General features: G+C 37.7%; 1 protein-coding gene across 2 annotated transcripts in view; it reads left to right on the forward strand.

The window, feature by feature from the left end:
* The window catches only part of STX17 (syntaxin 17), a 30,667-nt gene that overhangs the window by 1,002 nt on the left and 14,469 nt on the right, over window positions 1-15,196 (forward strand). For both annotated transcript variants that reach the window (XM_017813218.1, XM_017813219.1), the window contains exons 2-3: window positions 6,345-6,526; window positions 13,730-13,795. In XM_017813218.1, the coding sequence (XP_017668707.1) occupies window positions 6,404-6,526; window positions 13,730-13,795 (189 nt within the window). In that variant the 5' untranslated portion in view covers window positions 6,345-6,403. The remainder of the gene's footprint in view (window positions 1-6,344; window positions 6,527-13,729; window positions 13,796-15,196) is intronic.

A 15,196-nucleotide genomic window follows, 5' to 3' on the forward strand; every position in this document is an offset into this window, starting at 1 on the left:
TAGTTGACGTGGTGGTGTTCGGTCATAGGTTGGACTAGGTGGTCTCAGAGGTCTTTTCCAACCTGATTGTTTCTGTGATTCTGAGGTGAGACTAAAGGTGCAGTTCAAGAATGCAGAAAATTCAGTATTAGGGCTCTGGTTGGAGGTTGAGCTGCACTGTGATGTCTTATGGCAGGTGTCAGCCCACTACACACTTGCTCCACTGGTTTGGCTGTGTGCAGAGAGGTGTTCACATGTTAGTCATTAGGTATTTTCTGCCATTCTGGCAGACAGCTGGCTTAGACATGTAAATCCAACACAAAATGCCTGTTGTCTGCTCTGATTTCTCAGAATGCAGTCATGCACCCTTGCCTTGCCTGGATCGAGTTTGTGTTGCCAGGGGATCCCCAAGTGTGCAGATCTGTTAAGAACCACAGCCTGATACTACAGCTGCTGATTCTGGGTGTTCTGTGGGAAATTCCACATGTAGCTCTTTATTTCACTAAGCAGTTTCATGTCACTTTGCAAACACAGTGGGGCTGGTGACTGTGTCTTATTTCAGCCTAACAAAGCTATTTTCCTTTGGTTCCTTTTAAGAAAAAAGGTGAAAGATGTAATTTAGCCCCAAAATGCAGTTTGGCTGTAGCCTGCCACAGGAGCACATTCCTCGCTAAGCACAGGCCTCAGCCAAGTGAGCAATAGTCACTGCTGTCATTGCAATTTTGGGGCCAGTACCACTCTAACAAGTATTTCAGGTCACCTTAATGAGAAAGCTGTTGTAAGTCCTTATATTCTAGCATCTGTGTTCTAATTAAGTTTATTTACAGTGAGAAAAGAGAAAAGCTTTTTGACCTTACAACCCTTAACTACAAGACTGGAAGCGCTTTTTCTAGTGGCAGTGGTTGTCTAAACTGTTGTGAGTGAGTTAAAATCAAATCAGCATGTTATGCTGTGTTTCCCTGGGCAAGCACAACTCCCGAGGTTTATTGTTCATTATTCTGCTGTATATGAATGAAGAACACTAGACAGTTTAACAGAACTTCGTGAGTGTTAGATTTGATGTGTATTACTAGCATTTACTGAAACTTATAATAACAAATCACGAGTGTGTTACCATACATAGCAAAAATTTTAACTCTGACTGCAGCTATATGACTGTGCTTTCTATGCATCACCACATTGTAAGTGGAGATTCCTGTGTTAGTGTCAGAATTAAATTCACGGTTTCAGCAATTGGAATTGGATGCCTTAAGAGTCTTTTGCCCTTCAGAATTGTTTGATTCAAACAATGAACTAAGATAACATATACCGGTTGGATCTTCAAAAGCTGAAAAAGGAAGTGATCTGTTTCTGAAAAATTTTGTTTGCTTTGCATACCCATTTACTTGGTAAAGCACAGATCAAACCATTGCAACTCCTCAGGTTCTTTTGCTCTGTTTCTTAGTAACAAGGGCATGTGGAATAATCCTTTATGGAAGATGCACTTCAATAATTTCCAGGACGTGAGGTGAACAAAGTGGATAAGGAATGTTCCCGTGCCTTGGATAGTAAGATTCATGGATGATTTTCATATTAAGTGCAGACGTCAAGTTAATTTATGTTAATTTAACTTCACAGTTACAGTTTTAGTTTGGGGCTGGTCTCCAGAAAACATAAACATTAAGAATGGAGATAAATATAAATTTTGTAACCACCTAATACTTTCATAATGCTGCTACAGTATACTTTGGATATATCTTCTTTTTTATTGACAGAGTTGACTGAAAAGTATTCTGCATTTGGGTCTTGATCACTTCTAAATAAGTTTTATTTCTGTCACTGAAATATAATTGAATTTTAGTGCATGACATTTTGAATATTAAACTGAAAATATTTTACTTAGAAGATAACCTCTAGCACTCCTGTAATATCAGCGTTTGAAAAGACAAAATTATGTAATGTCTTTGTTTATCAAAATATCTTCCACAGTGAGTAAAATAAAGGACAGTTAGTTACAAATGGTTTTATCTAGCTCCTTTAATTACTGATTTAATGATATCGTATCCTCTCGGGCTTTTTTGCTCAAACTAGAATTTATTTTAAAGAATCAGAGCCATGTGTTCCTGTCTTGGAGAACTCGAGATTTTGTTGTGCCTGGAACTCGGTAAGTGCCTGTAGGAAGGACTGTCCAAGCCCCTGTTCAAGTGACAGTCCTGTACAAAGAGGTCAGAAAGGGAAGGTGATCTGTCACACAATTGTGTGGGATCTGAATGGCACCCTCTCAGGGTGGCTCAGAACTTCTGCACGTTTGCGTGGTTGCTGACTGCAATTCAGATCCAAGGACAGAGGCAAAATTACCACCTGAAAAAGCCGAAGTTGAGAGCAGTGTTTTTACTTGCCTGCGGAGAGTGGTTTGTAGGCTGGACAGGGCTGCTGCTCAGAGGGATCGTGACAGGATGGAGAAATGGCCAGACAGAAACCTCAAGAATTCCAGCAAAGGCAAGAAGAAAGCCCTACAACTAGAACAGGCTGCAGGAAGACTTGGAGAGCAGCCTTGCAGGAAAGGACCTGTGTGTTGTGGACCCCAAGCTAAATACGTGTCTGAGTGCGCTGTTGCAGTGAAGGACAACTGCACTGGGGGCTGTGTTAGTAAATGCAGCTGGGGAACAGCAGGTCCACGGAGTGACTTCCCCTCTATTCAGCACCTCTGAGTCTAGCAAGGTGCTCAGTGGGCTGAAGCACATGATATTCCGGGAGAAACAGAGGTGGATTTGTTCAGCCTTAAGAGAAAGGGAAGGAATTGGGAGATCTTAGTGTTGTAAGTGGAAGCTGTAGAGCCAGGTTGCTCTTGAAGGTGCATGACAGTGGGATAAGAGGCAATGGACATGAGCTACAAGGAAGGTCTTTTTGGTCCTGGTTTTGTTTTGTTTGTTTTTAACCTGGAGAATAGTCAAACACTGAAGGAGGAGTCTAGTGAGTGTGTGGAGCATCCATCCGTGGAGGTGTTAGAACTTGACTGGACGAGGGCCTGTGCTATCACATCTAATTCAGCTTGTACTGGATAGCTTGTGAAAATCCCTCCCAACCTAAACTGTCCTGCTATTTGTTGATTACTCAAAGAACAGACATTATTACTTTAGAAATGAATTGTTAAAGTTATGCTTAGGAAAACACAAGCCAAATAAAGTATGCAAGGTTTCCTTGAAATTGCATCAGCAAAAAAAAAAAAAGTTGTAATGTTAATTTTATGTACCATATTATATGAATTAGAAAAAAAAGTAAGACATTGCATATTTTCTTACTGGTAATTTATGGCTTAGAATTTTTGTTACAAAAGCTACTATACTGCTTGAGACAACATTAAGCAGGAGACCTGATGAGAATGTAAGGAGTTCTTATATTTCTTTCTTAGTTTCTCAAACCTGCTGTGCAGTAGATTTTAGGCAGCAGAGATTTTTAAGAGATTTGTAGACTCTGTCATGAAAGGTAGTTTGCTGTTTGGGAATTTTTAAGGAGAAGAAAATAACTATCCTGCACGCAGCCAAATCTTTGAATTTACAACTGTTGCACATTCAGGTCATCCACTCAAGGCTCATGGCCATTGGTTACATTAACTCTGCTTTCATAGTGGTCCCATTTGTAAGTCATCTAAACTGTCAGGTTTGACCCTTAACAATCTCTAGATGTCATTTAAGGTTAAAGACAAAATTATGATGGATTTAGCTTAGTCTCTGCTGTATTTTTTTCTAAGACAGGATGGGATGCGGGTTTCTCTGAGTTCATGTTGTGCAGTGAGTTTGAAGAATTTGTGTTGTCTCTTCTTCAAGATGACTCACTATTGAAGAAAAGCATGACATGGCTCCTAAATATCTTTGAGGAACCAATTTTTAATTAATTCTAGCTCATAAACTCATGGATTAGTGTTTAAACTGTCAGGAAATTAATGTGAGTTCAAAGAGGAAGTACTGCAGTTTGGAGTATGATGCTTTTTATCCTTTGCTCATTACAAAAAAAAATAATCAGTTCTAGGCTCAAAATTGAGTTAAATTGTGATATATGAGTGGCTCTTTCAAAGGTTAGGGACTGTAGTGACCAAGGTATAGTAGAACAACTAATGTATTTGTTATCATTTTGCATTTAAACCACTGTTTTTAGAATGGTGAAAAGAGTAAATCAACACAAAAGGATTAAAGTTCTTTTTGCAACTTGAAAAAATGTGAGGTCACCCACTCACTGCATGTTTATTTGAAGGTTTGTACAAAGGACTTTTAATATAAAATGCCTTGGGTTAGGAGGGGATTTGTAAGACTGATAGTGTATCTATAATTTGAAATGGGGATGATTTAGCAGTGACTGCGAAGTCATTTGATGAAATAATTTCCTTCTGAGATTTTGAAAAAGGAAAAGGTGTGTCAGTGAAACCTTAAAGATTGACTTCCCCTAACCTGATTTACTCTCAGTAGACACTGCATTTTCCACAGTTTTCAGTTGCTTTGTTGGGTGGGATAGATAAAGCAGGAGAGCCTTGTGTCAGCATTCTGTTCTTCTGAAAAAACACATTGTTTCATTTGCAACTGTGTTGAAAAAGGTGGGAACTGCTTTCCTCCCTGTACCAGAATTGTTTTCCCTCTCTTACTGGCCTGATGGAAGATGCTTATGCTTACCACCTGGCTCCTTTGAAGTTGGGGGAGGTTTGTAGGTATCCTCCCTGCAGCCTACAGGTGATGGCTGGGACTGAACACTGAGAGGTTTAGTCAAAGATCCAGTGCCATCAGCTGGTATTTGGCTTCAAGTTCTTTCTACCTGCAGGAATCACAGGTCTTAGAAAAATCTCAACACTCTCTTTCTGCATTTTCACACCATAGGTAGACGTGAGAAAAATAATGTCTAATTTCACTGTTAATGCTATTAACAGTGAAATTAGACATTATTAGACATTTGACTGTGTGAAAAATGGGAATATTTTTTTACCTGTTATATTCTGCTGTGCCTCATCTGTACCAAAAGAATTATGCTAGGTTGATTATTTTAAATTAGTTTAGTTACTGAAAGAGGAAAATCAGGGAAAGCCTTCTGATGCAATTGCTGACATAGCACAGGTGCTTTCATATAACCAAGGTAGCATGTTCCTTTTTTCTTGTGACAAAAACTTTTTCATATGTGTCTGCAAATCAACTACATCTCTTGTGTTTGTTTTTTTTAAAGGAACATACAAAAAGATAATCTCATTTAAATAACTTCTGTTTACACAGTATTGAAACAAAAAAGTTATCTCACAATGTTCTTTCCTCTTGTGTGCATTCAGCATAATTAAATTCCTTTATATTACTTGTATGCTCTGTAGATAAGTGCTATTATATACAGTACTACATATCTTTCTCTTAGAGAAGTGAAACTCCAAAGTTATGTTTTATGCATATGCAGGGAACAGAATTCAGGATGCTTATGTACATACTGGTCCTGTGAATATTTCAGCAGCTGTTTATACCCCTTGCTAGGTGATGCCTTAGTTGTTTTCAGTAGGGGACATTTGCAATTTCACAGAATCACAGAATCAGCCAGGTTGGAAAAGACCTCCAAGATCATCGAGTTCAACCCATGACCCAACACCACGCTGTCAACTAGACCACGGCACTAAGTGCTACATCCAGCCTCTTCTTAATTACCTCCAGGGACAGTGACTCCACCACCTCCCTGGGCAGCCCATTCCAATGTCTGATCACTCTCTCTGTGGAGAATTTCTTTCTAATGTCTAACCTAAACCTCCCCTGGCACAGCTTAAGACCATGTCCTCTTGTCCTACTGCTGGTTGCCTGGGAAAAGAGACCCAACCCCCACCTGGCTCCAACCTCCTTTCAGGTGATTATAGAGAGTGATGAGGTCTCCCCTGAGCCTCCTCTTCTCCAGGCTAAACAACCCCAGCTCCCTCAACCGCTCCTCATAGGGCCTGTGCTCCAGTCCCTTCACCAGCCTCATCACCAGCAAATCTTCATTCAGACGCTCTTAATCTTTCCAGAAAATTGAATTCCAAAATTAGTGTCTTTTCAGGACGTGTTTTACAATTTGTAAGATGACTCTGGATGAAAATTGGCAAAACTTGAACTCTGATCAATCAAAGCATCTAATTGGAAGTTTTTTTTCAAACCTTTTCATGCGTCGTTATGGTGCTGCAAAGTATATTTGCCTCTGCCTTAGTTATTTAGCTGTTTTTTTCTTTTTAGTGTAAAGTTTTATCTATGAAAAATGATCCCCAAGCCTGCAAATAAGTGGAAATAATACATTTAAATGCAAATACAGAACCCAGTGATTTAGCTTATTTTGCTTTCTTTTAAAAAGTGATTCAAGGTTACTACATTTTTGTAAGCTTGTAATTGTTTGTTTTTTAGGGGTTTCTACCTTGGTGAAGGTATATTGCACAGGTGTTCACTTGAGGGCTGCTTTTAGGATGTCTGAAGATGAAGAAAAGGTTAAACTCCGTCGAATTGAACCTGCAATTCAGAAATTCATTAAAGTGGCAATTCCAACAGATTTGGAAAGGTTAAGAAAACACCAAATAAATATTGAGAAGGTTAGTGTTTATTTTTTACTAATGTACTTATTTTTACAGTATAGAATCAATCACATTGGAAGATTATACAGAGATTTTGATGAAAAATTGATTATGAAATGCTTTAATACAAATTTGGGTGAAGATGAAATTTCTGTATTGTCTGGTAATTCAGTGTGCACAAAGATCTTTACATTTGTAGTAAACATCAGGCTACAGAGTGAGAAACACTGCTTTTGTGTTAAAATGTTACTGTGGGGATAGCAGCCTAATATTCTTACTTTACTTTGAAGTCACTATGGTTTGGTGCCAACTGTTCTGAGTAACTTAATGTTTATATCTATCTTTTTCTCTATATATTTTCAAACTGAGTTGAGAGAAATAGAGAGACTGAATTATTTAAGTGAACTAAAAAAGCATTGTATCAAAATTGTAGCATGTTTATATGCTTCTTGTTGGCGTTAGCTCACGCTTGACAGTGAAACTTGAGTATGCTTCTAAGAAGTTAAATTCTTGCAAGCACTGTGGCAGTGCCTGTACAGGTTAAATAAACATACCCAGGACAGTTGTCTGGCATGAAATGGCCTATGTCATTAAATGGCCTATGTTATTAAATTCTCATATTCTGCTAAACAGGGTGGCTGCATCCACGCTGCTAATGGGGAATAGCCTCTGCTCTCTGTTTATAACTCCTTAGCCATTCTCAGGAACTCTTCATGTGAGAGAGTTGTTTGGCATGACCGGGGCAGTTCTCACAATTTAGCAGCACAGATGATCAGATTCCAGACTTGGAAGTTGATCAGATTCCCAGACTCTGTGTATTAGTATATAGCCTGTGGAAACAGAGAGACTGGTTTGTTGAGGAAGGTGGTAAGAGATTTGCTAAAACAGGTGACAACAATAAAAAAGGTAAGAGAGCGAGTGATTCAGAAACACACTTGGAGTCATAACATCAGCACTGCTATGGAAGTTTTGAAATGACCATACAAGACATATTTGATTAGAAAAGGTTTTACTTACCACCACAGAAAAGTCAGTGACAGTGAGTGTCTGTAGTTCTGCACGGGTTTCTGGAAAATCGTTCACTATGTTAATTTGACTAAGCTTATTCACAATGTATAAAGTCAAGTGCACATGTAAATCTGTATGGTGTAGGACTGCTCTCTACATTTTCAACACCCTGGGAAGGAATGAAGAAATTGGAAGAAAATAAGTTAACATGATTTTGATTTCCTGAAAGATATGTTCTAAAGGGGGTGTATAATCTAGTGTTGAAACTGTTCTGCATTTTGCTGCTATCATTTGTTCACAACTTTTACCATAACTTTTCTGTAACTTTACCAAGTGGCTAACCTTTTGGATGAAATTTTCCATGCCAGGTTTCTGCCTTGGGACTGGGGAAGGAGAGAAAATAAATCCATATTTGTTTCTGAGAACATAGGAAATAATGTGTTGTTCAAGTGACAATAATTTCTTTTAATAAGAAATGCTTAATTTAAGTGATAGTGATTGATATCTTAGTGATAATTTCTTTTCAGAACAGTGACATATGTTGTAACACTTCAGATATTTTTGTGGGGTGGTCTTTTTCCAGATCATACATTTTGTTGTGCCTCTAAAAATATGGGTTTTGGCCAGGAGTTATGATTCTGGAAAAAAAAGGTGCTTTGCAGGTATTCAGTAGATATTGTTTGAACCTCACCAGCTGAAGATTGCTATAGATTTACCCCACAATAAAGCATGTTCCTGTGCTTAGAAATTAGCAGAACTCATTCCTGGAGCTGCTAATTTGATCGTTCCTGAATCTGAGAATGCAAAGAGGGAGATGATTTTAGTGTGTTTCCACTGTCTCATTCTCTTACTTTCCCTTACTTTTGTGTGAGAGGAAATTATTCCTGGTTCATGTAAATAAAGAATTGGGTGGAGGGAGCTTGTGAAGTACCTCAGATAGGAGGTGAATGTGCAGAAATGGTGTCTGACCATGGGATGAGAGAAAAACTGGGATAGAGAAAGACCTGGGCTGCTAGGACTAAGGATGGCAGATAATCATTTGACTCTTTTCTGTTAGGGGTGTAATAAGGATACAATAAGGATATGAACTGCAATAATCACAAATGGAGAAGTGCTTTAGTATAATATTTGCTTGAAGCAATAACTGCTGTGTGAGATGACCTATATTTCAGTCACAGTGTGTTGTTTACACTTTGTTATTCCGTATTGGTATAATTTGTCACATTACCTAAATACCAGCTGATTTAGCTTTTTTCTTTTTTTGCCTTGGAATCAGCCAGTTTGCAACAGCTTCGTTTTTTAGTGTCCAGGAGTAGCTCCAGGGGGAGCAAGGAGCCTTGACTGTGTGCACGACCTGTACACATCAGTGGCCACAGAGGGCAACTAGTGAAGAATGATAGGGAATTGGACAGGATTCAGAGGTGCAATAATAGCTTTTCCTTGAAAGCTCTTTCATTCAAATAGAGATACTCGTGATAGCTAGGTTGTTTCCTTCTTTCTCTAACCAGAAATTGCATGACTGCTCAGGAAAGAAACATATTTGCCATAATGCACAAGAGGGATTCCTTGGTTGCAGAGAGGTAGTTTTTGGTCTGCAGTTGGTTTATGTTAAAATTACATTAAAAATTGTATCTTCAAGGCAGCACTTCTGTTAACACCAACAGCATCAATGAGTGTGGAGCAGTGAAGCTTGGCATTCTTCAGAGTCTTGAGGAAGTCACCCAGAAATGAGGAGATGCAGTTTGGACATTTCATGAGATTTTTAGGGTGTTCATGGTATCAGTGTGAATGATCTGTTCAGTCAACATAATAAAATTTACATATCACAAAAATCCTTTAATTGTAAACATGGTTCTTAAAATGTTAATGGCACTTCCTCTAGAACAACACTTTTATGAAGCAAGAAGTGGTAGCAATGTTTAGTACAGATTTGTGTTTCTGATTTCAGAATGCAGTTAAAAATTTCTGCATGCCTAGACAGTATAAATCCTGGCAGATTTTATTTTTGAATGAATAATTCATAGAATTATTAGAAACAAACAATGGATAAAACCTTTAAATAAACAATTGGTAACTATTCCAGAAGTTAGATAACAATACTGAAGATTACGGAACCTCTGTACATTAAAAAAAAAAATAAGACAAAGATATAGATGAGAGGTAATATATCTGAGTATAAAAACAGTCCCTTAATGCCAGTTTCTTTAAGAAGTTCACACTCATTATAATGTTCTTAAAATCTGAAAATTTCTCTCTTGATTTTTTTTTTTAAAATATTTTTCTGGCTGTAAGAAGTATAAATATTACAAAGTTTACTCTATTGATAGATTTACGAGAAAGTGAGAAGAAAAATATAGCAAAATGTATCCTGAAAACTGTCACTAGATACTTTCAGGTTAGCAGAATATTAGCAATAGTTTGGTTGAAATGCTTGGTGGCAATTTGCATTTTATTTCTTTTACATGCATTTTAGCCATAATGAATGTGTTACAGTACTTTTGTGAGTTGTCATCAGCAGCAGCTTAAATGGTTTTCTCTAAAATACTTTTTGTAAAATTAACTTTCAGCCATGTAAACCAACATCCCTAGGGGTAAAAGGATAATTTTATAGAATGTGATTCTGTTTATTTTACAGGCTACTTTTAAGCAAAAATCACTAATTATGTCAAATTGCTTAGAGCAGCAACATTATTTACTTATGATGAAGCCAATATCTCTAACCTCATTTCATGAATATTGATTTAAACCTTAGGTTCCAGAGATAGTCCAAACAATTAATCTACTAAATCACTGTTTGAAGAAACTATAAAATCAATATATAATGAAATTTGACCTTGAGTACACCTTTTCAGAGGAGGTGGCTACCATAAATCCATCATCATTACTTGTCAACTATTTGAGAGTCCAACTTTCCATATGACAGTTTCTGAAGACTTAAAACCTACATCCTTAAGAAATCAGTTCTCTGTACATTTTCCTTCCATGTTTTCCCCATGAAAATTCTTGTTTTCTGAAGTACATTCCATAGATTGGATGGCCTTTCCCTCCAAGAGGGAATAAAATGCATTTGTATCCAAAAGTTACATGAAAAAGTTAGATGAAAGCAATTGTCACAATAGTACAGGAAGGTGGAGATTTTGTTTGGCATACTACCCTAGACTTTGTTGGTGATATGCAACAATCTTCCAAAAAAAAAAAAGAAAGTGCTATAAGACACTGTTTTCTCTGTCACTTTTGGTTTTAATTTCATCTCCTGTCACTGTGCCAAAGCTAAAGGATGTTGTGTGAAACACTTTTTACCTTTGGCTGGGGACCATTGTTGTGGTGGCAAGATACGTAAAGGCAACACAAAATGACAAATTAAGATATCTGAGTCTTACTACAGTCTTCATATGAGTGTATACATTTGTGTAAGACATTTATTGAAGAGCTTTTAGCAGGAAATATTATGAGAAGCTTTTGAGTTCTCTCCATGTCCACTGGATACTTTCAAGGAGAAATGGAAGGGATCTAAAGGATAAGCATGAAGGTTTCTTTGCAAAGAGAGCTCTCAAGAGGGAATGGGACAAAGAGGAAAAGAGATCGAGTGTTTAAGAGCAGCCTAATGTTTTATATTTCTGATGTCAAATACAAACTATTCGAGTATAGCATAATTATGATTAAATATCACAGAACCACAGAGTGATTTGGGTTGGAAGGGAACTTGAAAGGTCATCTAGTCTAACCCCCTGCTGCAGGCAAGCACACCTTCCATTACATACGGTTGCTCAAAGCCCCATCCAGCCTGACCTTGAACACTTCCAGGGATGGGGCATCCACAACTTTTCTGGACAGCCTGTTCCAGTGCCTCACCACCCTCATTGTAGAGAAACTTTTATGTGCAATCCAAACCTCTAAACATTTAAAAGTGTTGACCCTTATCCGGTCACTACAGGCCTTTGTAAAAAGTGTCTTTCTTCTAAGCCTTCTTTGTTTATGGAAAGCCTGCAGTAGGATCTCTCTTCTCCAAGCTGAACAATCCCAACTCTCTCAGCCTGTCTTCACAGGAGAGGTGTTCCAGCTCTTGGACCGTTTTTGTGGCCCTACTCTGGACCTGCTGTAATGGGTTAGGATTTCATAGATGTTTTTACTTCATGGACCTCTCTCAGTTTTACATGTGTTTGTTCATGATAGAATCATAGAATGTTAAGGGGTTGGAATGAACCTTAAAGATCATCTAGTCCCAAACCCCCCAGCCATGGGCAGAGACATCTCCCACTAGGCTCAAGGTCTTATCCAACCTGGCTTTGAACACTGCCAGGGTTGGGTCATCCACAACCTCCCTGGGCAACCTGTTCCAGTGTCCCTCACAGTAAAGAATTGCTTCCTAATATCTAGCCTAGATTTCCCCTCTTTCAATTTGTAGCCATTACTCCTTGTCCTGTCACTGTAGTTTCTGATGAAGAGTCCCTCTCTGGCTTCCTGGTAGGCCCCCTTTAGATACCGGAAGGCTAATGTGAGGTCTCCATGCAAACCTCTCCAGGCTGAACAGTCCCAACTTTCACGATGAATAACGTCAATACCATCTCTTCTCAAGCTTTACTATCCTTGAGGCCTCCAGAGTGAACATTGTCTGGGAGCATGGCCTATTTTGGGTTGGGTAACAAACAGAAGACAACGAGGAGGAATTTGCTGACCACGTGAATGTCATTGCTCTGGCAGTATTAAGTCATTGGATTCTTTGAGCTCATCACTAGCCTACTAGGAATTTTGAAACAAACTAGTAATACCTTTAAATATAAAGCAGATAAATGTGCTGAGCATTTCTAGTAGAAATTATAAAGACCAGTAAAGGTTTCCTGAGGAATTCTTGTTCTTTTTAACTGGAAAACAGGATTTTTTATTACTAGTTATTTGGACAATGTATTACAGTCAGTTGAAATTCAATGGGTAATTTTTCTCTGAACCCCTTCTGGTACAACCTCAGAAATTCCTGTTTCAGTACTCTTTCAGGGATGACTAAATTGTAAGATATACTGTTGATACTGGGGGTTTTGTCCATTTTATTTTAAAGAACAATGGCAGTAATTTTAGTGGCATAGTAATTTATGCATTTTGCTAGTTTCCTAGAAAAATGACATGAATCTGACTTAGTTGAACACTAAACCTTTTGTCTTCCATAGCACCACAAAATCCTAATGTGAAAGAACTTTTTCTCTGAAAATAAGTAGTAACTTTAGATTTTTCATTGTATTTTAGCAAGCTGAGTGACTTGTGATCCTTATTGCCATGGCCTGTAAAATTATGAAAATAATTATGGAAAGATATAGGCTGTAGATAAAGGTTTTTTATTGGTAACAAAGCATATTAAGAAATTGAGGAATTAAACTTTACCTAAAAACACCTCACAAATCATAGTAAATGTTTCGTCTTGTTATTTAAACAATTAAATAAATATTCTAATGCTGTCTAGTATTGTAGATGCATTCTTTGATAGTTTCAGCACACGTTCCAGGAATCACAGCTTCTACTTCTGTTATTTTACTACTCTTTTTCAGGATAAAGCCTCTATATTATTAATGTCAACTGCCTATAGCAGGGATTGATTTATTTTAATGATGAAAAGGTTTATATGTGATAATATGCAGTTCTTCTGCTAAACTTGCTCTCTGCTAATGGAATAATTACTCTGGTCTCTGTCTGTGGGAAGTTCTGTATGGATAGTGGAGCATCATGCAGGTGCCAAATCTGCCCTGATGGTTCTTGTAGCTGTGTTTGTAACTATATAGAAATGGTAAGTGTAAATGTAGACAGTAGCATTGTGTAATGAATGCCATTTTCCTTGTGAATAGTACCAGATACCTCGTTGTCCTATATGACCAGTACTGCTTATCCACTATTCCATTCCTTTTTCCTTCTTCTGCCATTTGTTTTACTGCCCACCAAGTGTTTTATGCCCACAGCAATATCAGGATGCAATATCTCTCTGTTGTTAAAAACTGACACTAATCTCTGGTTATCTGCCATTCAGTAAAATGTATTGTACAAAATTTTTCACAAAATTTGTGATAAATTCCTATACCTCTCTGATTTTGCAGCAGAATTGTTTATGATTCAGCTTCTTTACTGTCGATTTTTGAAAATTAAAGTGATTATTTACCAAAAGTGCCCTTTTTTTCGGCATAGCAGGTGTTAAAAATAGCAATTATATGGAGTATTTTTCCTCTGTTTTAGTATCAGAGATGCAGGCTCTGGGACAGGTTGCACGAAGAGCACATCAACGCAGGACGAACAGTTCAGGTAAGAATATTAAAATGACTGTAGTATTAATGGAATTAAATTACCTACACAGTTCCAGTTATCTCAGAGATGGATCTAGAGAGAGATGTATTTGACAGGTGGATTTAACAAGTACTAGGTTTTGCTTTACTTCATTTAAAGGGTAGGAATTTCCTAATTGTGTCCTATGAGGCAAACACAATCAGAAATGTTTCTGCATTCTTGAACAAACAAAAGTTTGGAGTCTCTGGTCTTCTGCAAACAATCCTCTTACATTATTAAATTAGAAGCCAGGTATTGCAATAAGGGATACTGATAATTTTAAAGCATGATTTTGGACAAACAGAACATCTGGACTACTAGTTTGGTGTGCAGATCTATTGTTAGCTGCATAGTGTCATCAAAGGAGGAAATACCAGACACATTTGTCTTCATGGGCATCATTTCAGTGACTTCATGCATAGTCACCCATAAGTCAGCACAGCTGTTTCTAAAAATATACATGTCTTGATGAAAATGATGCAGAAGCTCATGCCAAACATCAGCCTTCACACTGCTAAATAGCACACAGCCAAAGGAGATTATCAATACAGAAAGACACAAAGACCAGCTCTGCAAGGCAAAGTTTGCTGAGGCAGATACAGCAGGTAGTGGTTATAACATCCTGTACTGCCAGTATTTTGGGGACAGACATGTATTGGCCAGCAGGAGAGGCATCTTGTGTTGGTTTCATAGATGTTCAGAGAAGGAACGTGTCTTTGCTGCTAGAACAAACCTTCCGTGACCTATACTGCAACTAGAAATGCAGGCTTTGCCAGCACAGGTAGTAGCACAGTCCTAAACTACTGCATTTCACAATTCTAGTACTGTAAATTCCTGTGTTTGTTTCAGTGCATTACTGACTCCTGTGGAAAATTAGACCAGACTAAAAATCTAAAAAAAAAATCCCAAACAACTTGCCTCAGAAAGAACTTCACCCTGGTTAAACGACCAGATAGTAGGCAGAGCTGGAGTTACGTGTGTTTTTTGAGGAACGGAAGGTGTTAATGAGCTTTTTTTAAATGTAGATGATAAGGAGTTACACGTGAAATCCACTTGATTTTTCTGTAAATTGGAGGTTTGAATGTTTATTTTGATTTTTCACTAAATATTTTTGAAATTTGAATATAAGTTTATTTTTAATATTCAAAGAGTCTTCCAAAGGTGGATGTTCTGTTAAAACAGTGACATTTTAACAGCTGTGGTGTAGGAAGCATGTGTTTGCTTATGTCTGATCTGTTTTCACATCTGAGATGTGGGAAAGGCTTCTCTTGGAACTTTTAGTTATCAGTATCATTTGTTTAGCAAGACAAAATCTATCAATAATTAGAGAAAAAATAATGGTGTTGAAGATGATATTTTTAGATATGTTAATAAGAAGAC

Source organism: Lepidothrix coronata, unplaced genomic scaffold (assembly GCF_001604755.1).
Source record: "Lepidothrix coronata isolate B3197 unplaced genomic scaffold, Lepidothrix_coronata-1.0 Scaffold40, whole genome shotgun sequence".
NCBI classification, from domain to species: Eukaryota; Metazoa; Chordata; class Aves; order Passeriformes; family Pipridae; genus Lepidothrix; species Lepidothrix coronata.